This window comes from Marmota monax, unplaced genomic scaffold (genome assembly GCF_021218885.2).
Source record: "Marmota monax isolate L192 unplaced genomic scaffold, Marmota_monax_Labrador192_F-V1.1 WCK01_AAM20220418_F8-fsc00105, whole genome shotgun sequence".
Lineage (NCBI taxonomy): Eukaryota > Metazoa > Chordata > Mammalia > Rodentia > Sciuridae > Marmota > Marmota monax.
This window is the reverse complement of record NW_026692947.1, coordinates 286,128-312,294: the sequence shown is the minus strand read 5'-3', so window position 1 is coordinate 312,294 and position 26,167 is coordinate 286,128. Positions and strand designations below refer to the sequence as shown.

Genomic DNA, 26,167 nt, shown 5'->3' with positions numbered 1-26,167 from the left:
TGGAGAGCCAAGGGGCTCTTTGTCTAAGAAAGTGGGGTCTGCATTTTCAAAGGAGCCCTTTGCCCTTATTTGCTATTACTGCCTGTGAGCAGTCAGTTATCTTCCCACAGAGCAGAGCTACCCCCCAGCCCTGCCCTCTCTCCTACCCCAACATCTGCCTGAGGATCCCAGACACGATGGCCCTTCGCAATGTATCCTTCCCAGGTGATGCTCTTTGGCCATCCCCTATACCCCACCCCATGTGACTCACTAGAACTCGGCCAAATCATCAAGACAGGAGGCTGGCAAAGCCACGTCCCTCCTCAGTCAATGTGGCCCCTCTCTCTCCTTTCCCTATTTGATTAATGACAGAGATTCCTTTGAGGGGCTTTGTTTTTTAGTATGCAGTTTTATGCATTGTTTCAACAATATTGAATGTCTGTACCCTTCCAGGCAAGATGAATGGGGTCCAGAAAGAAGAAGGGTAGGAGACAGGGTACCCCTGCAACTGTCTTTGCTTCTCCCAACTTCCTTGGCATGGCACCTCTTAAATGCTGTGTGCACACAGAGCCATGTTGGATCAGGGGTCTCTCCACCGCTGCACACATTCCTAAACCAGGCGTCCTACCCTCAAACCACAAATTGTGCAAGAGTTTCCCCCAAATGACAGTGACTTTGAGATGGTCTGGGAGACCACCAATACCAGGGGAGCTCTCTGAGGCCCTTAAAAACCATTTGATTCCTTGTGTCGTGAACCTCTTGACACCCTTTCCCACTGTGTAGTCCTTTAAAAAGAAAGAAAGGATAGTAAAACAACATGCCCCTGAATGCCCCTTTTCTATTCCCAAAAGCCTAGTCAAGTTAGGGGAACAATGAGAACAAGTGTGGCTGGAAAGTCCAGATACATATTCCCCTGAAGGACCCGGGCTTCCTCTTCTGCACATTGGGATCCAGGGCAAGCAAGAGTTACCCGGAGAAAGCTGTTTACTTGCGTGCACACCGGGAGAGTTGCTTCCTGGGCGGCTGTTCATAAAAGCAAACTAAGCAAGCTAATGCTGAGTATCACTATCCTACAACTTAATATATGAAACCCCCCTTTTGGTGGCGACTGGTGTAAAACCGAGGGCACTGTGGCAAGGATACATGTCACTCGTCCAGCTGGCCACCACTGGACAGGATGCTTGGCAGAGCACCTTGGGGTATGGAGGAGCTCTCTGTTCAATCCACTGCCACAGAACTCCTCGTGGGGCAGGCTCTGGTCTCTGGTAAGCTTTCCCCAGTGAGTCATATGCTTGCGGGCTGTCTCCAGGCCCTTTCTTTGGCCTTTCTGCAACCTACTCTGCTTCCCCGGGCACAACTGGGCCTGCAGATGTGGCACCTACCCATTCACCAAGGAAAATGAGTCCATCGCATGCCCAGAATCCATTTTGAACAACTTTTATTATACGTTTAGTGTTCTCTATACAAAAGAAATCAGTCTTTTTTTTTTTACAGTGATTCAAAAAAAATTCCGAATAATTTGGCCTTTTCATTGTTCATGCAGTCAGTTTATAAGTCCATGTATTAGAAGATCTCCACAGCCCAGAAAAATCTTCCCTTCTGAAGGTCGCGGTGACGCCCTCAGATACGCATCTGTCGCCGACAACGTTGGTTAATGCAAAAATCAACTCACGAAAAGGAAAGAACACGATGTGAGAGGGGTTAAAACAAGGCCTACTGTGGAGAGTTACATGTTTAACCAAGATCAGATCGATGGGCGGGCATGTGGGGACATGGGAAGGGATGGAAACGCGGGAAGAATTTCCCCACCAAAAGAACACACGGGCATGGTGTGTGGGGCGCAGGGCCCAGGTCTTCTGGGGTCCGGCATGGGCTGGGGGTGGGACCAGGACAGAAGGTGGCCATGTCACAGGCGACTAATGCTCAGCTCAAGAGGAGTGAGAAGAAGTTGGCAAAGAGCTGGGGAGCCGGGCAGAGGGACAACACTGACTGAGGACATTGCATTTGAGAATCAGAAAAAAAAAGAGCAGGCCAGGGTCATCTGATCTGCATCATTTTTCAAAAAACAAACCGAGTAATACACAAAATTCTGGATATCTCTTCCCAGACTTTTGTGTTTATTGCTTCTCTGAAGTCTTTACAGCGGCTGAACTCCAGCCCAGCAAATCCCAGGTGGCAGGCTTGCCAGAGCTGCTGCCCCCTCAGCATCCTGCAGTCAAGAAAAGGACAGAGACCCCTCTGCACCCTCACTTCTGGGGAATACAGTGTGCTGAGGGTCCAATACGTGACGGAGCGAGAGTTGCCATGCTGGGGGGGTACAGTCTAGTTTCACAGTAACAGACATGGATCAGCCGGTCATTCCAGTCTAGTAGCCAGGGCCGCCTGTCACTGCAGGGCTGGGTTAACTGCACAGACAGGCTGATGGTGAACTCAGAAAAATCCTTTTTGTCTTTCATTTGGGGAGGTCTTGGGGGGATGTGCAGGTGGTAGAGGTATGGCAGGGTGAACCAGCCGGGCAGATCTGCAGTAATACCTCTGCTTTCAAGGAGGCAGTTGTGGTGAGAACACTGGACAAGGAGCCAGAAGGCCCAAGTTCAAGTCCTAATCCTACCTAAATGTCCCAGCTCTGTGGTGTTGAGCAAGCCCTGTGCCTGCCTGGCTGCGTCCTCATTTCTTTGTCTGCCCAATGAGTCATTTCAATTAGATCAGCTCTGAGATTCCTCCACAGGCTGAAATCTGACTATCCTGAGCCAGACGCCTTGGTATCTGTTTCATTTCCACCCTTATCGCCATGAGCATCCATTTAATACTAAGGTACTCCTAAGAGGAGCCCTGCCTCCCGGGGCGGCTTAGGTGATGTTGTGTGGGTCTAACAGCTTTCTCTGGGTGGTCATCCTCCTTCCCCTTGGCCCCTCCCCTGAAGGTGTCCCAGGAAGGACCCTTCCTAGAAAAGGACCAAAAGACAGTGTACTTCCTTGGGCTTGGACTGTGCCACCAGGTCCAATGGAGCTCATGCAGGGTGACCTTGTCTATTAAGGGAGGGGCCTGGCCAGGCCTGGCTTTGGCCAACTTGCCTATGTCTCCCATTTACACTTCAAGCTCTTTGCTTTATTGGTCTGAGTCTTCTGCTTTTAATCAGTGACTTCCCACATGCTACTCCGTCACACATAGTTCAGGCAGAATCCTTCATTTCACTAGAAAGAAGTCACTCTGTGGGCCTGACTGGGTGGACCCGACCACAGCCATGGGCTTAGGTTTGGCAGAGGCTGGTTGGACTGGTGCCTTGGGACCCCACCCAAAGTTACGAGTGGGAAGCAAGCTCTTGGCTGACCTACCAGGCAGGAAGCTGCTGCCCTCCCACTGAGAAGTGTCCCTGGCCCCAGTCCTGGCCCCCGCCTCAGCCCATGGAAGCCTGAGAAATTTCTCCCTTTCAGAGTATCAACCTCACAAAAGCTGAGACAAAAATGCATTGAATTCCTGCTCCTTCCATCAAAGGCTGAGGGCAATGCCCTAAGACTTGGCTGGCCTCCAGGACGTGCCCTGAAGGCTGCAGCTCCTGGGGAATGTTTTCCTCTCTTTTGGATCACTCTGTCTCTAGGTCCTGCCCATAGCAGTCACCCAAATAGGGCCTCTCCCCTCCCCCAGGCTGCGCACCATGCCTACACGCAGCCCTTTGAAGCTCATCTCACAGGAGCGGGGCAGGGACTGACTCTCTCCAGGACAATGACCTGGATTGCGTCCTGCTGGAGGCAATGCTCTGTGACAGTTCTGCTGTATGGATGTGAGCACATATGGGTGCTCAGTAGCAGGGAGCTGTCTCTTAGCTAGAAACCCCACAAACCCTTGCAGATCTGCTTGCACTCCCTTCCCAACACTAACTGTGGTCAGGGAAACCAGGAGCACACCATCTGGGCCCACGGTGCAGGCACACCTTGTAGGATGAGCGATGCTGGCACTGGCTCACTCTTATCACTTCCAGACCTCAGGACTTGCCAGCAAGCGGGTAGACCAGATGTCTCCGACCTCGCAGGGTGACAGAGCAGGGACAGGGAGGGGTGAGTCTGGCTTTCCTCTTAGCGTCAACTCAGCCATCTCTTCAAAAGCAAGACTGGGAAATATGTGCCCTATTCACCATAACAAGGCAGGGCAGGAGGCAGCTACCATGACCTCCGTGTTTCTTCAGGTGGACCCTGTTGTCTGTTCAGAGAGGTATTAAAAGGAGGGACCGAATGAGGGCACAGGCACAGGAGTAGACAGGTTAAGCAACTTGCCCCAAGGGGCAGAGCAAAGAGGGTCCAGAAGCAGGACTGATCCTCTGCCCCACCCAGCGGGTCTTGACTGCCCTGTCCTGCATGGTCTTTCTAACCAGCTGGACTAAGACCTGGAAACTTCTCCCTTCTACTCTGGAGCCATCAGAGGCTTGAGCAATGAAAGGCAGATTGCTCCCGACTCAGTGGCTCCTGTCTCAAGACGGTTCCAGTCATGTCAGTCCTGCGAGGGCTGAGACCACTCCTGACCTGCTTCACCTGGTACTCAAGGCTCAAGCATTGGCCCGACTGGATCTTCAAAGAGTATTTGATGAATGGACACGAGGGCAGACGAGCGCTCAGGCAGCTACAGCACTGTGGCTGAGCACATTGGCGGATGGCAGTTCTAGTCGATGGAACTTTTAGAGCCACTGCAAGATGACCACCTGCCCCACCCGGAGAGGCTGAAGCACCAATGGTAGGGCGCGCTCCTGGTGTTGTTGTGAGGATGTTTTGGGCAGTTGCTCGAGAGGCCCAGCTAGCAGGGAGTGCTGGGCAATACTGCTTTCCTGTTGAGCTGGGTGGACCGGCATGGGTGCTACAGAAAATGGCCTCTCCTCTTCCTCTAAGGAATGCCTCCTTAGCCCTGCCACCCACACACCTCCAGTCTTGAGCTCTCTGAGCACCCATCATCTTTGCTTGGGGAAAGCGGTTCTTCAGTCCCAAATGCTCCTGCTATGGTCTTGTGGTGGTGGTGGTGTAGGGGGGCAGCTGTCAGCACTCACAAAACAACAGCCCGAGAGAGGCACTAACAGCAAAGGACGATAGTACAGAGGATGATGGTACAGAGCACGGTGGGACACTGGAAGAAGGTGCAAAGATGACCTGAGCTGACCTCTCCCCAAGACCCTTCAGATAGAGAAAGCCCCTCAAAGCCATTGGTTTGTGCAACAGACTTTCCAGAGGTGAGGAGGTGGCTCTGTGATATCGAACAGCCTCTTGCTCCCTAGGGCCTTCTCTCTGGGAATGGGCTCACTAGCATGGACAAAGCAGGGTGAAGTGAGGGCCTGAGAAACTGACTGTTCTGCTCAGGTCCAAAGCATATTCTGGAAAGGCTGGTCATTTGATTCAGCTCACAGGTACATGTCCCTGACACTTCCCTTCAGGGACAGTGGGTCTAGACTGCAGGACTGCCCAGTTGCATCCAAGCAGGAGTTGGAAGAGAGCCAGGGGACAGGACCCTGAGCTCATCCCCAGTCCCCTTCTCTTTACCCTGTCCCCTTTCACCATGAGAGAGCTGCCTCTCAGGCCTCTGGGCAGCAGACCTGGAGGCAGCTTGGGCCAAAGGGCCATTACTCTCTAGTTCAAACAACATTATTGGCTCAGCTCTGGGCTATGGTTTCTTATCTGCAGACAGAGTGCGTGTATGCCTATGAGCTTGACCTTCAGCTGAATGATTATTAAGTGATGTAAGCATTGCTAATACCTCTGTGGCTTAAACATGTGGCAAATGATGCTTTAATAAAGTCTCCGAAGGACACGGCCCTGGTCCTTTCCAGGCCCCCGGATGGCAGCTGGAGGCTCAAACTGGAGGCTGCGTCAGTAGCAGGTGATCTATTCCTGGGGCTCAGCCTCACCCTCCTGAAACCGACTTGAGCTACAGAAACAGTGACAGGGGCACACGCAGGCTCAAGATCTCCCTCTCTCTGCATCACTGAGGCTAGGTACCTTTGGTTTCAAAAATGAATTAGGTGGGGAGGGTGAAGGCAGCACCTTCGGTCTGAGAATTGCAGGTCTGCGAGTCTCCATGTGGGCAACGGGGTAAGGGTGTGTATGGACTGGCTGCTTGTGGTCCTGCAGGGACACTTGCATAGGCTGCCCTGATTCCGAGTCAGACGTCACTGGAGGCTTCAAGGCTTGCAGGGAGGGGCTGGGAACCTGGGAACTCCAGGGACAGATCAGAACTGCATAAGGCATACGAAGAGCACTGAGTCCTCTCTGGGTGGGGGCATCACAGCACTATTAGCACGGCGCCACCACAGGGTCCCCTGATATGTATATATACCCTAATGAAAGGACAGACAGGCTCAGTCTCGGGGTAGCAGGTCTCCACCCACACATCACGTCAAATACGAGTCTCAACAGCATACAGAATTGACCAAGGAGACGACCGACACCTGCTAGAGGAGGAAGAGGGTGGTGCTTTACACCCCCGAACACACCAGCAAGGCTTCTGCATTGCAGGGTTCCTTCTCCTTGAGGGTAGCAGCGTAGACCCTGGCCAGGTGGGCGGGTGCCCTCTGCTCTGGACATGGTGGGTGTGGTCCTCTCTCCTACATCCCTGTATTCACTGATGGGAAGGAAGGAGTCCAAACCCAGCCCTTTGCTTCTCTCCAGAGGTGCTCACAGTTCCCAAGAGACCAGACCCCTGACTTTCTTCTGCTGAGGTCCAGTCATTGCAATTGAAGTTCGTACCATCAGTGCCCACTCCTGTGCCTCCAGCTTCTCCTTCAAAGTCAGTGCAGCTCATTCTTGGACACTCTGGAGGCAGGGGCAGGGTAAGAACGAGGAGTCAGAGGTAAACTCACCTCCTAACTGAACCAGAGAGGGGCGAGGCGACTGCCCACCCTCTCCCTGCCAAAAAATACTGTCATTTTCCAGGAAGGAGCCAAGCCCAGCTCAACAACTGACAAGACAGAGGCAGATGGGTTGGGAGCAAGGGTGGGGGACAATATGGCAAAGAAAGGCATCCTCCGGAAACGTGCTGGCCCAGCGGCGGTTTGAATACTACGGCTCTTCTCTACGTTCTGTAAGGGATCCGTCCTTTCCGTCTCTTTGTGGTTTCCTGGGGGGAGAATCCACCTATTCTTTCTTTTTCCAGGAACACATCTTCAAAAGAAAATGGAGACATTGGGTCTGGAGGTTTGGAAGATGCACAAAGCAAAAATAATGTCAATGAAAGTACGGTAACCGACAGGACCGGGCAAGGGTGTGGGCCGAGGCCAAGGCGGGCAGTGGGATGGATGCTCAGGGTGGCTGCGAGATGGGGCAAGGGACCAGGGTTCCCTCAGGTGAGCTTAGTCACGGCTCTAGCTCTCCCACACTGGTGGCACCCAGGGATTGTGGGGGGTCATTGGGAGGGGGCTTGTGGGTAGCTGGGTGGCCACTGATCCTCACAGCTTGGCAGACCCCCATTTTGTACCCTTGTCCCTGAAGGTGGTGGAGGCTTTGTGGTCGGTCTGCAGTGGCTTCGTCTCCCCCTCTCCCCTCCTCCCACTTATAAAGTAGTGGCTGTGCCCGGGTGGGCTCCGTTAGGCCAGAGAATAGATGGCATTGACGGGTGATGTGGCCTCTGAGCTCTCGTTGCCCTCTGTTTCCTCCTTGTCCTTTTTGACCGTGTACTGGCCAATGAAGGAGCCATCTTCATTGAACTGCCCTTCGCCGCCTTCCCCATAGTCCACCAGGCTGTCGTCACTTTCCTGCTGCTTGATGGTTCCGTCCAGAGACGTCTGGCTGCCCTGCAGGGGCTTGTTGTCCTCATCACTGGCCAGAGAGAGACAGAGAATCAGGGCCTAGTGGGTCCAGCACAACCCAAACCAGGTATGGTGGGACAGGGTAGCGGACTTCCTGCCAAGCACAGGCCTTGGGGATCAGCCAGGCCCCATCCTCCTTGTCCCACGGGTGCTGCGAAAGGAAAGCTAAGAGGCCCAGTGAGGACAAGCGTCTTCCTTAAGGGGAGATGGCATGGGTACAGGGCAGGGATTGGGGAGCAAGCTTCTGGATTCCTGGTGTGGGATCCTTCCCACGTGACAGGCCACTATCACAGCGTAAGGAGGTAGAGGACGGCCACCCCATGAGAGGCAGAGCCATAGCTTGTGAGATCACTTGGGGTGGCAAGAGTCAGGACAAGGAGTTCCAGTCCTGAGTGTGCCCCTGTGACCTGTCCATGGAAGGTGGACCTCCTATGACTCTGCAGGGCAAGGCTCTGCCCTTGACCAAAGCGAGGGTCTTGCTTTGGGATCAGACCTTCCCCCACCTTGCCACCTCCCTGTCTCTGTGCTGCTCTCTTGGTTATCTGGCTTATCCACAAACAGGTGCTCCTGCTTTGGGCCTCGCACGTAAGAGAGGCGGGGTCATGGGAGACAGGGGCATACAGAGAAGCACTCGAGACCAGCAATTTGAGCACTAGGAAGGCTTGGAGGGTTCTGCCAGCCCCAGCCCCCAGCCCTGTCATTCAGCTCTCTCCTCGGAGAGCTGGAGGCTGGTTGGTAAAGTGGCACTGGCCCATGGGGCCCAGATGCCTGATCTGAATAACTGCACCCTGAGCCATTTCTGCCCCTGGCTAGGAAACTCTGTGTGCCCTTTAGGCTCAGAGGGGGGACCAGGTGCTGTTGGCTGCACTTCAGAGGTGAGCTGGGCTCCCAGGCACACAGCAGATGTGGACCAGCGGTAGGGACTGGAGGGCCCAGCAGGTGGGACCACAGTGGTGCCAGGCAGTCTAGGCAGACATGCCGCACCCTTCTCTGCTCCTAGCCCACTCTAAGTCCTTCCTGGATGTGGGGAAAACAACCAGCTGAGGTGCCATTACAGCAGGCAGTGCATTCTAATAACTGCACTGGGCAAAGACAGCCGTCCGGGAAGGCCTTAAGCTGGAGCCAGAGCTGAGCAAGATACAAGAAAAGCCATTATCCCAGTCCCTCCAGGGCACAGAATGAAGGCCGCCCATTAACACAGCTTCGCAGGTGCTCTGCAGGCAGTGCTGCGGGAGGGACAGCGGTGGAGGGAAGCCAGTGGGTCTCTAGAGTTGCGCTGAGTTTGTGCAGGAAGTGGATCTCTCTTTGCAAACCGGCAGAATTCACTGCCAGGCTCCTCAGCCCCCTTGCCAATCTTTCACCCTGCACTCTTCCCTAGGCCCTCTGTCCCCACCGCAGGAGCAGGAGAATTATTATGCAATTTGGGGGGAATTCCTGTCCCCGTTTCAGGCATATCCACTGGACAGAGGTGGCCCCAAAGGGGAGGGTTCAGTGTGGAGGTTCTTGAGGGTAAAGGGGACCTAAGTCTGGAAGAGCAGATCTCACCTAAAGGAAGCTTGAATAAAAGAGTGGCCCTGGTCTAGTCACCTATTGGCCTGGCCTCCAGAGACCCTCAATATCCAAGAGGACAGATTTGCAGGGAGAGAGGCAGAGAGCCCTGTCAGAACTCAGCCACAGGATGGAGGAAGATGAGGAGGGAAAACATACCTCCTGGCTCTCTGGCCTGCACCCAGAGCAGCTTAGTTCTTCCTCTCACTTATCTGGGGCTTTTCCCAGTCTGGGATGCTTGGAATCATGCACCTGGGGCTCTAGGATGGATGCTGCAGGGCCTGCGCCCGAGGTGAGCGCGTTTGCCCATGCTGGCTGGGCATGCACCTCCTGAACACAGTGGGCCTTGGGGACAGCGCGCACGCAGCAGGTGCTTTAGCCCAATGGCTTTGTTTTCCAGGGGAGGAGAGAGGCACATGAGGAAGCAGCTTCTCTTAGTGTAGGATGCCCACCCTGTGTGTCCACCTCTGGCTATGCTGAGGGTCTGGGGGAGAAAAGACACCTTGGCCTTGGAAATGAAGGCCAGCTCATGGGGAAGCTGGACCCTGCCAGGGGAGCCTGGGAAGAAGGGGCTGCATCTCTGTGCCTGTCCTTCGGGAAGGACGCTGGAACTGTTTGGCTGGTTGTGGCTCCTAAGCTGCCAGACCGGCACCCATGTGGGCAGTGACTCTGCTCCCATTGGTCTGTTGAGGCTTGCCAGGCTGCTGATGGGCAGAGAGGTGGAGGCCCAGAAAGGATAAAGAGAGGCCAGAGAGCAGCGGTGACCCGGACTGGCTAGTAACCAGGTGGGGGCAGGGAAGGAAGGCCCTGAACAGACCTTTCCACTCACCTGGTCTGAGAATAAGATTCCATGACCCACACAGCACCATTCCTGAAGGTTTTTTTTTTTTTTTTTTTTTTTTTTTGGTGGTACTGGGGATTCTCTGCCTCATTCTTGAATTCAGAATATACCTGCCATTCAAATGGACAGTTGACGATTTTGTTAAGTTGAGATACAAAGTCCTGTTCAGATCCATAGGAGAGCAGCACTGGCTGGCAGTCCGGCCCCTATCCTCTTCAGCTCTGCCTGGGAGATGAATGTGGGGGCTTGGGCAGGTCTCTTCCCACGATGGGCCTCAGCCCTGCCACCTGGGACACAGGGCACTGGGCCTCTCCCAGGCCCATCTACCCTAGAGCCCATAGACGTCACCAGGTTCAAGAGGAAAGAACCTAGACTTCCTTGCCCCGCCCCGTCACTGCCTGAGGCTTAGACACTACATCCCCCTGGTCATTATCTTCAGGGTTAAGGGTGGTTTTAAGCAAAGAAGCCTGAGAGTGGAACTCATTTCACAGCATGGGGGGGCCCAGGCTGCATTTTTAGAGGTAAATGGTAGAAAGAAACATATAAGCAGCTCAGTAGTTTGAGTTGTGCAATTGTATGAATGAAGTGTTTAAGGGTGGGGGAGCAGCCTGGTCCTCTTTGGTCAGGATTCACAACCTCTCTGACCACATGTCCTCTGCCAAGGCATGGTCAGAGAGTCAGAGGTGACAGCCCAGTGGGTGAGGATGTGGATGCAGTGCCTTGTGGCCCAGCTGCTCTGAGGGGAGTGGGCTGCCTCAGGGCAGGAAGGACAGCTGCCAGTCAGGGGGAGGAGATCCCGCACCTGTAGTCAAAGGAGCCATCCTCTTCTTTGGGGTCTTCAGGGCCAAGGGGAACGTCCTTCTTTTCTCGCACTTGGTCAATAAGAGAAGACAGACACTGATTAAGAGTAGGCCCCTGCTCTCCAGGGCCCTACGGCATGTGGGGCCAGAAGACACCACCCTGGGCCTGCCCACCCCTCCCACCCCTCGACACCTTTTAATAAGATGCCATCAGTTCTTCCCAAAGTCAATCCCTTGATTCTGCCTCATCCTGCTCACTCCAAGGGCTCTCTTTACATCCCTGTTAACAACTAAATCTCCTCCCACCAAGCTCCCACTGCCTCTGTATGGGCTCCTCCCCAAACCCCCAGAGATGTGATCCTTTCCTCCACCAAAGGCACATCCTCCCTTGTTCACACCCTTCTCCTGCTGTGTATTAGAATCCTTTGTGCACAGTTCCTGTGCCCCTAACAGAATGTAGTTCTCTTCTCAGGGTGGAGACTGTGTATTTCTCCAAAGCTGCTGGCAGAGTGCCCTGGTCAGGGAAGACACCTGTCACACTAGGGATGGAGGCGCTCTCCTATCTGGGTCTTCACTGAGGTGCCCTTTTCCTATACACCCAGCCTAGGCCTGCCTTGCTGTGCTGTGGCCATTCCCTAGGAGGCAGCTGCAATGTCAAGGACAATCATCTCTCCTTTAGTATCCCTGGCACCTAAAACAGGCTGGCATGCAGCAGGCACTTACCTGAGGGTTCCTTTTTAATATATTTATTTATTTTTTTCGGTAGTTATTGGGGATTGGACCCAGGACCTTGCACATGCTGGGCAAGCACTCGACCTCTGAGCTATACCCCCAGGCCCATGAGGGATGATTTATGTATTCTTTTAAAAATACAAGTCAGGACAATCACTCCTATTTTCAGGGAGGGGAACTGAGGTCTTGAGAGGTGAAGAACAGATCACATAACTAATTAGCAGCCACATGAAGCTGAGAGGAGGACAATTGGCGTGCTGGCCCTGGGCTCCTGGGTCTCTGGGTTTTTAACATGCCAGGGACCTACCCTGGAGCTGGAAGTCAGGAGGCCTACTTTGGAGAGATTTCTGAGAGGAGGATGGAGCACTTTTGAAGAGGCTCAGAGTACATCTGGTGAGTTCCACTGGGAGGGGAATGACTCAGGGAGTCCTCCCAAGTCTTGATGTTACCTGGAAAGCTGGACCTCGCCCTAACTCTGGCTTTCTCTCTTATAGAAGGAAAAGAGTCACAAGAACAAAGTGAAAAAGCATCCCTCACTAGTAAGGAATTGCAATTTCCTGAGCTCCCTCACTGCAATGGAAGCAGAACCCCAGGGCCCTAGGGTCTGAGTGTAGGAGGGCAGGGGAAGGAAATAAGACAGAATCTCCTCTCCCGTCCAGATCCTTTGTGTTGAGCTTTGGCGAGGACCTCTGTATAGTGACAGGGAGAAGGAGGTATCTGGGGAGCGTGGGGTGGTCTGGTCATGGGGCTCTGGAGCAGGGAGTGACTTCATCCTGCAGCCCAGCAGGAGTTCTGCTCCAGAGTCATCCATTACCCTGTCTCCTGTCACCCCACCCACCCCGTCATAGACAGATGGCTTGCTTGCCCCTGCTTGAAAAACAATCAATATTTTCAGAAACAAGAATGCCAGAGGTCCTTGTTCTTGACCTTGGTTTGTCTGGGCTGGAGGATCTTGGCCATAGAAGAGAAACACCTCTTTGGGACTCAAAGCCCTTTAAGTGCTGTGGGGTTCAATCAGTGCCAACCACTGCTCCCCCTTTCCAGTTATCTGTGATCCCCTTTGTCCCGCGGAGGGCCCAGCTCTGCCACCTCTTTCATGGGTGTGCCCATCTGCCCAGACCCCTTCTCTTCCCATGTTATCTAAAATGCCTCTCTTCCTTCCTCCTTCCCTGGGACACAGGGTCCTAATGAGATTCAGGCTGGAAAAAAGCCAATTTTCGAAGCAGATGGGTGGTGAGTCAAGGCGAGGGAAGGTCAACCTCAGCAGGAGCCAGGGTTCCTTCCGTCCCTCTCTGGAGCGGCCTGGACCTCACCATCCGCCCACCTCGGTGGACATAATTAACTCAAGTGCTTGCCTGTGGCACTAATGCAAAGAGCAGGGGAGAGGGCCACGGTTCCAAGTCTCGGATTGGGCAGATCAGGCGGGTGACCTGGTGACTGGTGGGAAGGTTCCCTCACCTGCTCCCCTCACAGGTCTCACCTGGGTACTTGCCACCTCGACTCCTCTTGATGAAGCAGACGATGAGCAGGATCAGCACCAGGAGGGCGATGGCGCACATGAGCCCAATGAACCAGCCCTGGGTGGCGATGTCGGCCTGGTTGTTGGTGTAAGCTGAGGGGAGGGGGGTCGGAAGCAAATCCGTGAGTGAATGCATGGTGGGGGTGGGGGAGGGGAGCCCGAGGCTCAGCTATGGCACATGGATGGTTCTCCTGGAGCCTAACACTACCATCTAGCCACTCTTTGGCCCAAACTACCTGGCTAAAGGGACAAAAAGAAAACAGTTAAAAAAGAGCCAAGTTCAAAAGATCAGAAAAAACGCAAAGTAAAGGCAGAAAGGCATGCAGGGAACGGAGAAGCGGCAGGAGGCTGAACAGGAGCTTCAGGAAGGGCATTTCCTCGGGACGAGGCTGGGCATTCTTGCAAACCAGAGGGATGGCCACAGCCACGTGGGGACTCGGGGGAGGCCAGGGATTGTCCTGTGAATGGTTCTGCATGCCACCCATGGGAGCGGGAGCTGAGGTCATGCTGCGTGCACCTGCTGCCAGAGGCCTGGCAGGCCTGCCCAGGTGCAGGGCCATATCCCTGCCCACAGCGGGGTGCCAAGGCAGCCAGCTGTCTTCCTGGCAGTGGGTCCTGGGCCAGGTGGAGGAACAGGTCGTCCTGTGCCTTTTCATGTCTGCCCAGCTGGACTGAGCCTGGCAGCAGACGGTGCAGGCCCAGGTTCCCCCAGACAGGATGGCGCTGATGCTGGGGCTGCACCTTCTACTCACTCCATCCCACTTCCTGCCCCGTGAGAGGGCCCTGGTGGCCTGTGACACACCCACTCACCCTCTCCCTGTGACAGTGCCCTCTGTCTGTGCCTGAAGACCTGCCTAAGATCTCTTTGTGTTTGGAAGGGCACGCAGGAGGGCCTAAAGAACAGGAGCCCAGGGGTCATCGGGTGGTGTCCACAATGGCTGGGGATGGGGCTTAGGAGCACATGCTCAGGACCCTCTCTGTTTTCCTACCTCTGGACTAAGGAAGAAAACACACCTCCAGAAACATAGCCTGTCACAGACACTGAGGCATGAGGTAGGGAGAGGTCCAAGGAATGGACACGGCCAAGCAGCTCTGGAGCCTGCCCATCCAGAGAGACCTGGGAGCACCACACAGCAGCAGGAGTCATGGAACCACAGCACCAAGCCTTCCCAGAAGGCGCATGGGAAAAGCATGGGGCCCCCAGGGCTCTGTGCACCCCCCCACTCCCACCACATGCCATCTGTGAGCCAATATCTGGGCATAATCACATCCTTCGCTGTTCTTGGGAGCTACGACTGTTTTCTGTGTTTTTCAGTGCCCAGCCCAGGGCACTGCAAAGGGACGGCTCTTAGTAAATGCTGAAGACTGACAGATAAGTGCTCCACCTCCAGATGGACTGCTCTGGAGGTCCAGAGTAGCCCTGCAGCAAAGCAGTTGAGTCCAGTAAGAACCCGACTTGTGATGACCCTGATCTGGGTGTGCTGTGGAGAAAAGCTCCATCTAGCTGGCAGACCACTCCCCACAGTGTCAGAAAAATCTTCCCCAAGCCCCACGCAGAATCAGATCTCTTCCTTGCTTTAACTCTCCAAAGAGTCTCATTGCTTTTGGAGAAAGAGCTGCATTCCTCATCCTTACAGGCTCTGTCAGAGCTGAACCAGGCCACCCCTCTCTATGTCCCACTCTGCTCACTCTCCATGCGCTAGCCACACTGGCTTTGGTCATTTCTGCCTTGGAGAGTCCCTAAGGACAGCCCTCCTGGATTTCCCCAGTTTTGGCAAAGGCCCCCTCCTCCACCCCCACATAGTCACTCTTGATCAGAAAGCTCTAGTTTATCTTTTCCATAGCACTTGTAACCATTTGACAAATTACTACTATTCATTTATACTGATAAGCACTTCAAGGGCTAGGCACCGTTCTGGGCACTTTCCCACATATTATCTAATCCATCCCACCACAACCTCATACATTAGGCAAGTTTTAATTTTTGTCCTATTTTACAGAGGTAGACATGGAGGCACAGTTTAAACGACTTACTCAAGGTTGGGGGGCTAGTAACTGTCAGGGTTAGGATGTGACCCCAAGCTGTCTGGCCCTGGGAGTCTGTGCTCTGCCATTCCACCCTGTGCCTCTCCCCAGAAAATAGGCTCAGGGGTGGGGCTTAGCCTGGTCTCCCCAGGGCTGGAGGCAGAGCCTAGTGTGTGGGGGGAGCTCCACTGCCATTTGCTTGGAAGAGGAACCCTTGACCTTCTTGCCTTTGTTCAGCGCCCCACCCCTTGGCCTGAGGGGCCACTGTCCACCTTAAACTCCACCCTGTCCTTCCCAGTTCCTGGCAGGGGGTCTCTGACTTCATCTCAGCTCTTCCAGAGCCCAGCTGGAGGGAGACGCAGGCCCAGGCCTGTTGGGGATTCACTTGTCATTCTTCAGCTGGACTTTGCTGCCACCTGGCAATCCTTTTATTCCTCTCTCTGTCCCTCCAGCCAGCCCAACAGCTGTGTGTCCAGAACCTGTCCTCCCTCTCCCTCGTGCGGCTCTGACTGCCGTCTGCCCACATCTGCGCTGACCTCCCGTATTCCACGGACACTCTGGGGACCCTGGAAGCTTGAAGCCTCTGCAGCTGTCCCCTCCTCCTGTACCAGAGGCAGGATCCTCTTCTCTCCCTTCTCCCCCAAACTCCCTCCCCTGCCACATAAATGGGACCCAGTGTTGCCTTCCTTGGTCCTTCATTCCTGCAAAGACTTCTGAACACCCTGGTATCACATTCCCTTTCTTCCTCTTCGCCGTTTCCTTCCCGTCTGTTAAACTTGTTGAGGTTTCCTGTGTCTTAACAACCCTGAGGAGCGTGCTAGGCCTTCCAGCCCCAGCTCATGCGTGGCCCTATTTAGGGGAACTCCTCCATTTCCCGTGGGGCCAGCTCCTGCCCGGTCCATTCTTCAACCCCACAAGCTGACCTCAAGCCTCCGTCGCCAAGCCCGCCTCTCCCCAGCCGCCCTCCATTCCCTGCCTCTTACCTATGACGGGACTGGTTCCAACTTTCCAACTGGCAGCCCTCTTACTCATCTCTCTGTTGTCCCTGCTGCCAACTCCACAGCTGTGAGCCCAAAGCTCCCTCCTGGTGGCACTGATGGCATGTGCCTCACTGCCCGCCCCCGCCAGTGACTTGCCACTCTTGCCCCCTCTAATGGCTGCCAGTGCTCTCTCCCATCCACCTCACCGTCCATTCTAGAGGGGTCCCCTCACATCATGCCCCCAGTGCCAGTGGAGACAGTGAGGCATTATATCATGCTCTAGGATGTTTCGCGGTAATGCCACCTGCCTTCTCCACCCCAGCCTGGCCTTCAGGGTGCTGTGTAGTCTCCCTCTCTGTGCTTCTGCCCATCCTACCCAAGAGAGCCTGGGCCGCCCTCTTCCAGCTCACCAACTTTCCACGTTTTCCACCTCCTTCCTGAACCTTCCGTTGCTCCAACTCACCCCATCTCTGGACTCTGACATGGCTCCCAACTATTCCACACAAATGTAACATTAAATTGTCCTGTTTGCTGGATCTTAATTGTACTATTAAAGTCTTGAGAAAAGGGGATCTTCTTGAGCCCCCTAGTATTTAGCATGATGCTGGTCAAATAAAAGAGATCAATGACTACATGTAATCCTAATGTAATACAGTTAACCTGGGATCCTGCTCTAGGTTTTACCCCTAATGCCACCTAGGGGTCACATTTATGCTGGCTTGCCCACACACCAGGCCCTAGTAGACCAATCACTTCACTTGTGTTTGGACAGTGGCACATATTTTTTGCAGAGAAGTTGATTTTGCCATCTTCTTGGTGCCTATTCTTATCCTCTGGCTGCCATCTCCATGATATTCCAAGTCACAATTCCAAGGCAAAGTGGCCACATGGGCAATTTAGAAAGCAAACATACCTTTCCACTCCGGACAGTACCAGGTGAGTTCAAGCATACCTTCAGTCCTTACTGAAGGGTCAAAGAATTTCCTATGACATAGAAGGCACTGATGGCATATGCCTCACATACCCCAAGTGGGGTATGTGGGCCCAACTACACCCCATCAAAATGAGTTAATTTCTCAAGAACCAAAAGAAATTTAGGATTTAATGACCTCACTTGGAAGGTGACCCCATGGCTTGGGCTGTGAGAGGAAGGATTTTAGCAAGGCTCCCAGGCAGTTACACTTGACTACCCAGGCTATCCTCAATCAATCTGCTATGCTGGTTTGAGGGCCAATGCTGTCAACATTCAAGGAGCTGGTGCATGTACACCACCACCTTCAGCCAGGAGTGATGGGAGCCTGAATAGCACCCAGCCAGTGTAGGCCCAAATGTCTTTCGCTCTGGACCAAAGCCTCAGTGTCAAGCCCCACCACTTCCCCAACCCAGTCAGACACAAGCACTACACCTGCAAAAGAGGCGGTTCCACCAACTCCTGTGTCTAGCTGGGAGGAATTTGATTGGCTACAGAAGATAGGCCAGTCAGCCAAAGTCAGCAGAATTCTGGACCAGGGGTCAAGAAACAAATATAACAGATAGCCTTTCCTCACATACATGTGGCTTGGCTGCGGTCACGTAAGCACCACTGTATACCCCTCTATGCCCTCCTTCCCTGTTCTGTAGTCCCTCCTGCCTTCCTGGGGTCAGAGCAGACCTGACTGCTGGCCCATCCCCACCAACCACCACAGGACAGGAAGGCTGCCTGCCCCCCCCCCCCCCACATACACCTAGCTGCAAAGGGCCAATGGGTCTCTAAGGGTCCCTCTGAGGGTCCCAGGTTATGTGTCTGCAACACCTCACGTCTCTTTGGTTTCAAAAGCTTCAAGGAGGTGATTAACATCCCAATGGGATCTTTTTGGTGAGGGCTGGAGAGCCCAGTAGCATTCCCAGTGGGTTTCCTTCCTTCCATTTCCTTCCAGAACTACTGCAGAATGTTGCTTCTGCTGACTAAAGTGACGACGGCCTGTGGTTGCCTAAATGACCAGTGGTTGGGGCCCAGAGATGCTTGTAAATTTGCTTTGATGAAACATGAGGATATGGGGGATTGTGTGGACTTGTTTCTGGAGTCCACCCACAGGAAACAGTATGCATTTCTGAAGGATTTATACACACACTAACAGGCACACACAGACTTTGGAAAGTGAAAATATTTTCTCTCCCCATGCGGTTTGCACATAGTAATTTCCAGCAAGCCTGGGAGGGAAATGAGCAATACGAACTCAGAGCTAGGGTCATGAGCCTGCCTGCTCCAGCGTATGGGGAAGAGTCTGGAAGATGTGGCAGTTGTTCTGAAAGCAGGCAATAAGATCCACCAGGCAAAGAGAAATAAGTCTCTAAGTCAACATTCAGAAATAGGGGCTTTGGCTGTGGAAGAAGTCGCTGCAATTTCTTTCTGTACTGTCTGCCTACTACCTGGACACAGAGCAGGATACTCCCAGGGCCAGGACCTGCTGGGTCCTTTCCTCTCTGGATTTCTCTCCCTAACCTCACCCACAGTGGCAGAGCTTAGCATCCGGAGAGGCTAAACTCTGAAAGAGCAGGCTGCGCTGGCTTTCGAAGCATTCCCTAGGGCGGGCCTCTGTTCCCAACCATCATCTTTGCTTCCTGCCCCTGTTCTGGACTCAAATTTATAATGAAGTACGATGAAATGAAATGCATGCACCAATGAGCAAGAGCACAGGACCCCAACTGGGTCAGAGTCCAGCCACCTGCTCCGCTTGGTCAACTGTCCAGTTGCCTGGCTCCCTGTGACAGGACAGCCGGGCTGCTCAGATATCCTGCCAGAGTTGGCCCAGCTAGCCCCAAGCGAGGAGCCAGACTCCCTGAGTCTCAGTGGCATGGAAATGTGCATAACAGGCGGAGGCACGGGGAGGAGGACAGATCTGGAAGGACCAGGCTAGAAAGGGTTGGGGGGAGACAGATATACAGATGGGCAGTGACTCCCAAGATGCAAGCTTGCAAAATCAGCCTTGCTGGGCCAGGCACGGGGAGGGTAATGAATATTCAAGTCAATGTTCAGAAATTCATATAAATCATTGTGATTTTCCTCCCTATGCATCTAATATCCTGCATCTGATTAGAACATCCCTAGAGTCAGGGGCTGATCCTTTTCTCTCTTAATCTCTCCTCCCACCCCCACAAATACCCTTTCTCTCAGAGCTTAGCATACAGGCCACTTAGCTGCCCCTGGCTGATTTGAAAACTATTCACGAACCCAAGAGTCCGCAAGGCCACCAGGCTCCCAGCCACCCCTCCAGCAGACAGACTTCTGAACCCCAGCCCTTTCCCCGAGCCACCCCACCCATCAGCCTGTTCATTTAACACAACAAAGATTCTTCTCCAGGCGCCGCAGAGGCCTCTACAGAGCAAGAGCTTCCTCCCCTCCCCTAGCAGGACAAAAAGTCACCTATTTTTAGGTAAGACAAAATTGGGACAAAAATGAAATCAAAACAAAGCCTTAAACAAGTTGTGTCACGCACTGGAATTTTTCTTGACAGATGATGGTGGCAAGACAGTAAACATACACGCTGATCCCTGCTTGGGTTCCTGGAGAGATTTTTGGATCAAGTCCCTGTGACAGCCCTGTGCCCTAATCCCCCATGGAGGAGGCAGCCCCTGAACACCTGGGGCAGGCGGCCTGACTCCCAACAGCCCCCAGAGGAGCACACCACAGTTTGCATATACACTAAGCCCTTTTGTTTTGGGCTTTGCAGGGGGGACCACGCAGTCCCTGTCTTCATTATACAGTCCTTTGTTTCCTTGGATCCCCGCTCAGCCCCAGGGGCCCAGAATCAGTTTACTTCTGGCTGTGCATGCACACCTGGTTCCTCTGGCTTCCTGGGGAACTTACACATGCCATGCAAGGTGGGGAATCAGGCAGAGATGAATCTTCTTTCCAGGGAGAAAAGGCAAGCCGGAAGTAGAGGATGAGGATGAAATGCCTCATGCTTTCAGGGGACAGCCAGGCCAGCTCCCCTCTCACCTGTACTGGTCATAAAGGTGATGACGGTACTGCTGATGCCCTCGTTGTCCCGGGAATAAACCCTCAATGTGTACGTCATCCCAGGATAGAGGTCTGTCAGCTGTATAGGCTGGGCCTGGGCCTTAACAGGGACAGTTTTTTTCGTATGGTTGCCTGGGGAATAGAAATCTTGGTCAGCCTAAAGCCAGGCACCAGGAGCTGGAGAGACAGTGCTTAGTTTCCTGGTCACCTGTCAAAGGTAGAAAAGGGCGAGGGGACCGCGGGTCCAGTCCACTGTACAGACCAGGAGAGAACCAGACAGCTGGCTCCCCCGTGCCTGTCCATGCAATGCTAGCGCTCTCTCTTCCATGATGCCCCTTCCACAAAGGACACTGTTTCCTCTTATAGTTCTCCTTCCTCACCACAGTCTTAGCGCTAAACATACCATGACCTGCTTAAATCCTCAGCATGTTGGTGGACACTCCACTGCCCCGGAGTGATTCACTTTCCAAGTGGGATCTTTCTGGTGAGGCCAGAGAGCCAGTCAGCATCCCTTATGGTTATTGGAGATGGGACAGGAAGAGTCCTTGACTCTCCTTGGCTCTCACTCCTGGCTTCACCTCTCGTGTCCCAGCAAGTGGCAAAATCACACACCAGGTAAAGCACCTGTGTCTGCGCTGCAGGGCAAATGGTGTTGGTGTGTGTGTGTGTGGGGGGGCGGCGCGCATGGGCCAAGCTGAAAAATTATATGGACCAAACAAGAGGATTCCAGGTACTGTGGATTCCAGATACTGTATCCTCCAGATACAGAGAGTGAAGAGTTGGCTTGGCATTCCCAAGAGAGCTTTGGGTGGGCCATCCCAGGTGGGTCTTAAGGCTGGCGTGTGGCTTAGCTGCTTAGAGCACATGCTTGAGAAGCCAAGGGGTAGGGTTTGACCCCACAGGACCAGGGGCCTCCACTCAGAGAGGCTGGATGTCCTGACCGTGCTCTGTAGTCTAACCAATCTGTTCCTTGGTCCCAAGATCTAGGAAAAAGAGCAAACAGCTTGTCACCAGCTCTCTGGGACACAGGGCTCTGGCTCCTGTCTCTGACTGTGGCCCTCTGGCATTCTGCTGTAAACAAAACACAGCTGGAGCCCAAGTCTGTGAACTGGCCTGGTCTATCTGGTGAAGCCATCAGGATACACATTAGGACATCAACACAGAGGTGAGCTTTGGCTTATTTTGGGGTGACTGAGAACCCTCATCCTGGGCAGGAAATGGATGGAGGGCTCGGCTGCCCGGGTCTTCCATAGTACTTGCAACTGGAGGCCTTCACTAATGGCTTTGAAAGCCCCTACCTTCTCTTTCAGTCCACTCCTCCCACCTCTCTGCCGCCTGAACGCATATTGATTTCATTAAGCTATAATTAAGCCAGGCTAAAAGGCCTCTCTGAGCCTGGGGGACTTCACAGGATCTCTTTAATGGCATCTACCACTAAGAGCCACTGCAGCCGCCACCACCTCCCCACACATCAATGCTTACTGTCGATGTACTCAACCACAAAGTCAGTTCCGGGCCCGAAATTGTGCTTCCAGGTGATGTTGGCCCATTTACTGTTGGGGAGCACCGTGACGTTCCATATGGACTGCTCATCGGGGGCTGGTGGGCAGGTTAGAAGAGGCATTAGTGATGAGGAGGCTGGCAGCGTGGGAGACACCGAGACACACATGCACACCAGCATGTACTCGCGCACACACGCACACACGCACACACACACAGCTGGAAAAGGAAAGAGTCAAACATGGCTGTGCACAGGGCCCAAAGGAGCTCCAAGCTGCAGCCTTGGTGGCCAGGCCCGAAGCAGCCATCCGGGAACGAGCGGGAGCAGTCAGGAGGACCTGAATGGGAAGGAGAGCTGTCTATGTATCCACATTGGCGGGGTTAGGCATGAAGAGTGGGTTTTGATCCACACTGTTGGAGACTGTAACCTGGGCTTATTTCCTTTTTACATTCCTTGTCATGGATTTGAGCAGTGCCAGGAAAGAGGCCAGGAATGAGGTCTCTGGTCAGGATGCCAAAAGAGTGGGAGACGTGCTGTTTTTTTTCTTTCAACCATGGAAGTTCTACAGGAAGGTGAGGCTTGTCTTTGAAAGTCCAGCAAGAAAGGATGGGGGTGCAGCTCCTTGGTAGAGCACTAACTTAGGGTGTGGGTTTGAGTTCTCCCTGGGTTCAATCCCTAGCATTTACTGCTCCCCAAATCAAGAAAGACTCACAAAGAAATGTGTAGGAAGGACGAGATCGAATATGGGGAAACCCTACTGGGCTTCTAAACTGGAGTAGGACAAGGGTCATCCAGATAAGCGACTTGGAGTTGTTCTCAGTCAGTGAGACCCTGGATGCCACACACAACCACCCCCGATTGCCTATGGTGACTGGGGGCTTAGAACCTTGGGTCCCAAGCACAGACAGTATGAATCCTTCTTCTCTCTGTCAGGGACTAGATGGGACCAAGAGAAGAGAACCCCTTGACACCTAACCCTCCAACCCTCGGTGATCCGGGCACTAGAAGAACACCATTCGGTTGGCTTCTCAGCCCCACAGAGTCTTTGAGGCTTGATCTCTCTGAAACACAGAGGACATTAATTATCTAGCCCCTATGAGCTGGGAGCTACTTTATCAAAGCCATGGCGCTGTCTGAAACCATAGCCTACGAACAGAAGAATGGCACTAATCTTCAAATGCAATCACTTTTCAAGAGTCCCAGCAGTCTGATTACCCCATTTTCCAGCAAAGATTTAATAGTGGAGGACTAGCATGAAGCCTTGTATTTCAAAGACTTTACAAGGGTGGCTTCTGTATATTTTATTAGCATGCAAGGGGGCACTGTCACCAACTCACTTGTCAAAAATAAATGAATAGAGTACATCAGGGATGCATTTATTCATTATCTATTTGACATGTGACTGAGTCTGAAGGGCTGGAGAAGTGATAAAAGACTTCCTGTTTTTTTTCACTTCAAAGAAGTCTCTTTTCTACTACAACCCTGTCAGGTGGCAGCTTGCCCCAGGTGAACATGAGGCATGTTAGGTGAAGACCAAAAAAGAGGTGTCACGAAGACACCTGAGGGTACTCTTCATAGGGAGGGCAGAGGTAGGCTTTGCCACTTGTCTGCCAGATATTTCAATTGTACTGGCTGCTTTAAGCCCCTTCAAATCCCAGCTCTTTGGAATTTGATGGTTCTTGCTAGTGGGAATGAATTCATGATGAGCCATGTTTTAAGGAATTGAGTTTTTTCCTCCTTAGCTTGGGACCCTGTAAAATAGATAGAGTATTTGCGTTTGGTCCCAGTATAACATTGACCTAAATCTGACTATTTTCCAGGGTACAAAGATGGGGAGGGGGGCGGGTTTTAGGAAAGATCCCGCAGTGGGAAACAAAATGATTCGGAGATGGGAATGGAAGTAAGGCATTGCCACACAGAGAGGTCAAGATGCTGACCACTAAAGAACTGGAAAGTTCAAAGAGAAGGACCAAGAAAGCAAGCCCTCAATAACCAAAACCCAGAGACCAGTGAAACTCCACGTCACATACAACCTCAAGAATGGGATCCTAATTGAATAAATGATACTCCATGTATGCATAATATGTCAAAATACACTCTACTGACATGTCTATCTAAAAGAACAAATTAGGGGGAAAAAGGGCAAGAGAGGAGACACCCTCATCCTTCCACTGACTCCTGGCCTGAGTTAGGGAGTGTCCCTGAAATCTGAAAGGGACATGTTAAGAACAAACATAAAGGCCCCTTTCACTCTGAAAAAAGAAAACTGAATGAGAAATTTTGTTCAAGGATGTAAGATTAGATAAAGACGAGAACTGATTTCAAACATCCCGGGTGGCAGAGCCGTTCTGCCACATCAAGGGAAGTGGGGATGCTTGAGGAGTGTCCCCAGCTCGAGAGAAGATCAGCACCATGGCCAGGCCCTCTGCAGCATCTCAGACCACGGTTAAAAACTTGGGTGTGAGTCGTGGGGCCAGGTCTGGGAGGCAGGCCTATCTTCCCAGAGGGCAAGTAACTGCCAGGAGCAAGATTCACTGTTCCCCGCTCCTTGGCGCACCTCTTCTGTGAGTTCAAAGCACTCAATGACAAAGATGCTTCAATGTGGCACCAGAGAACAATCACTAAGTTGCTGACCACAACCTCTAATAGCCTAGCAAGTTTCTCCTCAGGCAACTTTCTCCTCAAGTGAGTACTGCTTAAATGCTAGATATTGCGTGGATAGAGCGAATTGGTGGTTTCAAGATTACCAGTCTCTCCTCACTACTCACTTAACACCATGCAATTGAACTGAAACAAATACACGCACATCAAGCCTCCATGCTCTTTCAGGGGGCTGAGAGAAGAGGGTCAGTTGGGAGGCAGTGAAGCCTTGGGGTGGAGGACGTGCTAGCCTGGGACTGCTGGAGGAGAGTTCTGGGGGCGTCTGGCCAGCCTTATCAGCTGCCTTGTGCTGATTTGATAGCTGGCCTAAGGGCTCAGGAGACTAGAGATTCTCCCCTAGGTGCTAAGGAAAGACTGATGCTCATGTTCAGAAGCCCTGCTGCATCCCCTAGGATCACCTAGGCTGGAGAGCAGGGCCTCCTGGCTGGCGGAGGGATGCAGAGTTGCATGTTCTCCTGGCTCCACAGTGCAGCCCTGGGATCCATCCTGACCAGGGGCTCCCAGAATGGCTGCAGTTTCCCTTCGAGGCATGCATCTGGGGATGTAGGAGACATGGACAGGAAGAGACATGGAGCTCACTTTGGGCATTATGGGACAACCTGGCAATACCATTCCCTGGAAGCTCTGACTTTTAAAAATAAATGTCTCCAAGAGTTCCTTGGGGAAAGAGAGACTAGGAGGAAAGTGGGGTTCTAGGAACGGAGCTGCCTGGCGTGGCCAGTCACTTTCTGCTCCATGGCCTCAATTCTGCAAGGCTGGGCACAGACATGGCAGGAGCCAGAAGCTCTCAGGGCAGCTGTGTTAAGTCCCCTCTGGAGAGCTGGACGTGGGGTCCTGTATGAGGCGCTGAGACCTCTGTTGAAGTGCATGGAGTGCCCCACAGGTGCAGGACCACCCAAGCAGGGGCAGTATGTGTGTGGGGGCTCTGGGCCCCTAGGCTACAGGCACACCCTGCCCCAGATCCCACTTCCCAGCTGTGATTGCTCTCTTAAGACAACTAGGGAGGTGGGCCCCAAGGGGACCAGGGGCAGTACGCAGCAGTACCGGATTCCTGTATCTTAGTCCCGGTGGTGGTGGTGGTGGTGGGAGGACTCTCCGTGGTGGTGGCGGCAGTGGTTGTGGCGACGGTGGTGGTGGTGGTGGTGGCGATGGTGGTAGGCGCCACAGTTGGGATGATGGGGACTGTTGTGGCTTCGGTGGCAGCGGCAAGGGCAGTAGCATCAGTACTGCTCACAGCGCCTGTGGCGCCCTCAGTAGTTGGGGGCAACGTGGGAGGAGCTGAGAGGGAAATGCAGAACAGCCGAGTCCGGTTGGTTTGGCTGCGCCCCCTGCACGCACAGCCCCACCGCGTGCACGTGAGGCAGGGCGCCAGGGGAGGGGCTTCGAGATGGAAGCCTCCCCAAGCGAAACGAGCAGCCCCGACGGGTCGGCCAGCGGAAACACAACCATGGGAAAGGAAGAGAATGAAGCCTGGGTGCGTTTCATTTTCTTCTCATGGTCTGTGTGGTCGAAGCACCCGGCATGCACCCAGCTGAGGCCCAGGGTAGCACGGAGTCCCAGGCCAAACGCCATCCAGACACACAACCAAGCAGCACCAGTTGGGTCCAGCCCTGGAGCCCCAATCTCCTCTGAGGTGTGCAGGCGGCTGGGCCCTGTCCTGCAGGGGCACAGAGCAGCCTGCCATTCCCAGCCCTTTACTCCCAAATCACCCTTTGTCATGCCTGCTTTAGTTCAAACAGCCGCCCACAGCCAATGGGACCGAGAACAGTCCCCACTCTGCGAGGGAACCTTGCAAGCTCCA

General features: G+C 53.4%; 1 protein-coding gene across 17 annotated transcripts in view; it reads right to left on the bottom strand.

Annotated features, from left to right (window-relative positions):
• Positions 1 to 1,400: 1,400 nt before the first annotated feature.
• Positions 1,401 to 26,167, bottom strand: part of Nfasc (neurofascin) — a 175,448-nt gene continuing 150,681 nt past the window's right edge. For 9 of the 17 annotated variants that reach the window (XM_058581893.1, XM_058581894.1, XM_058581895.1 and 6 more), the window contains 6 exons: positions 25,411 to 25,644; positions 21,687 to 21,803; positions 20,184 to 20,336; positions 13,161 to 13,292; positions 10,951 to 11,020; positions 1,401 to 7,769 (listed from right to left, as the gene is read on the bottom strand). In XM_058581893.1, coding sequence (XP_058437876.1) covers positions 7,538 to 7,769; positions 10,951 to 11,020; positions 13,161 to 13,292; positions 20,184 to 20,336; positions 21,687 to 21,803; positions 25,411 to 25,644 — 938 coding nt within the window. In that variant the 3' untranslated portion in view covers positions 1,401 to 7,537. The remainder of the gene's footprint in view (positions 7,770 to 10,950; positions 11,021 to 13,160; positions 13,293 to 20,183; positions 20,337 to 21,686; positions 21,804 to 25,410; positions 25,645 to 26,167) is intronic. The other 8 variants (XM_058581900.1, XM_058581901.1, XM_058581902.1 and 5 more) reach the window with 2 other exon arrangements.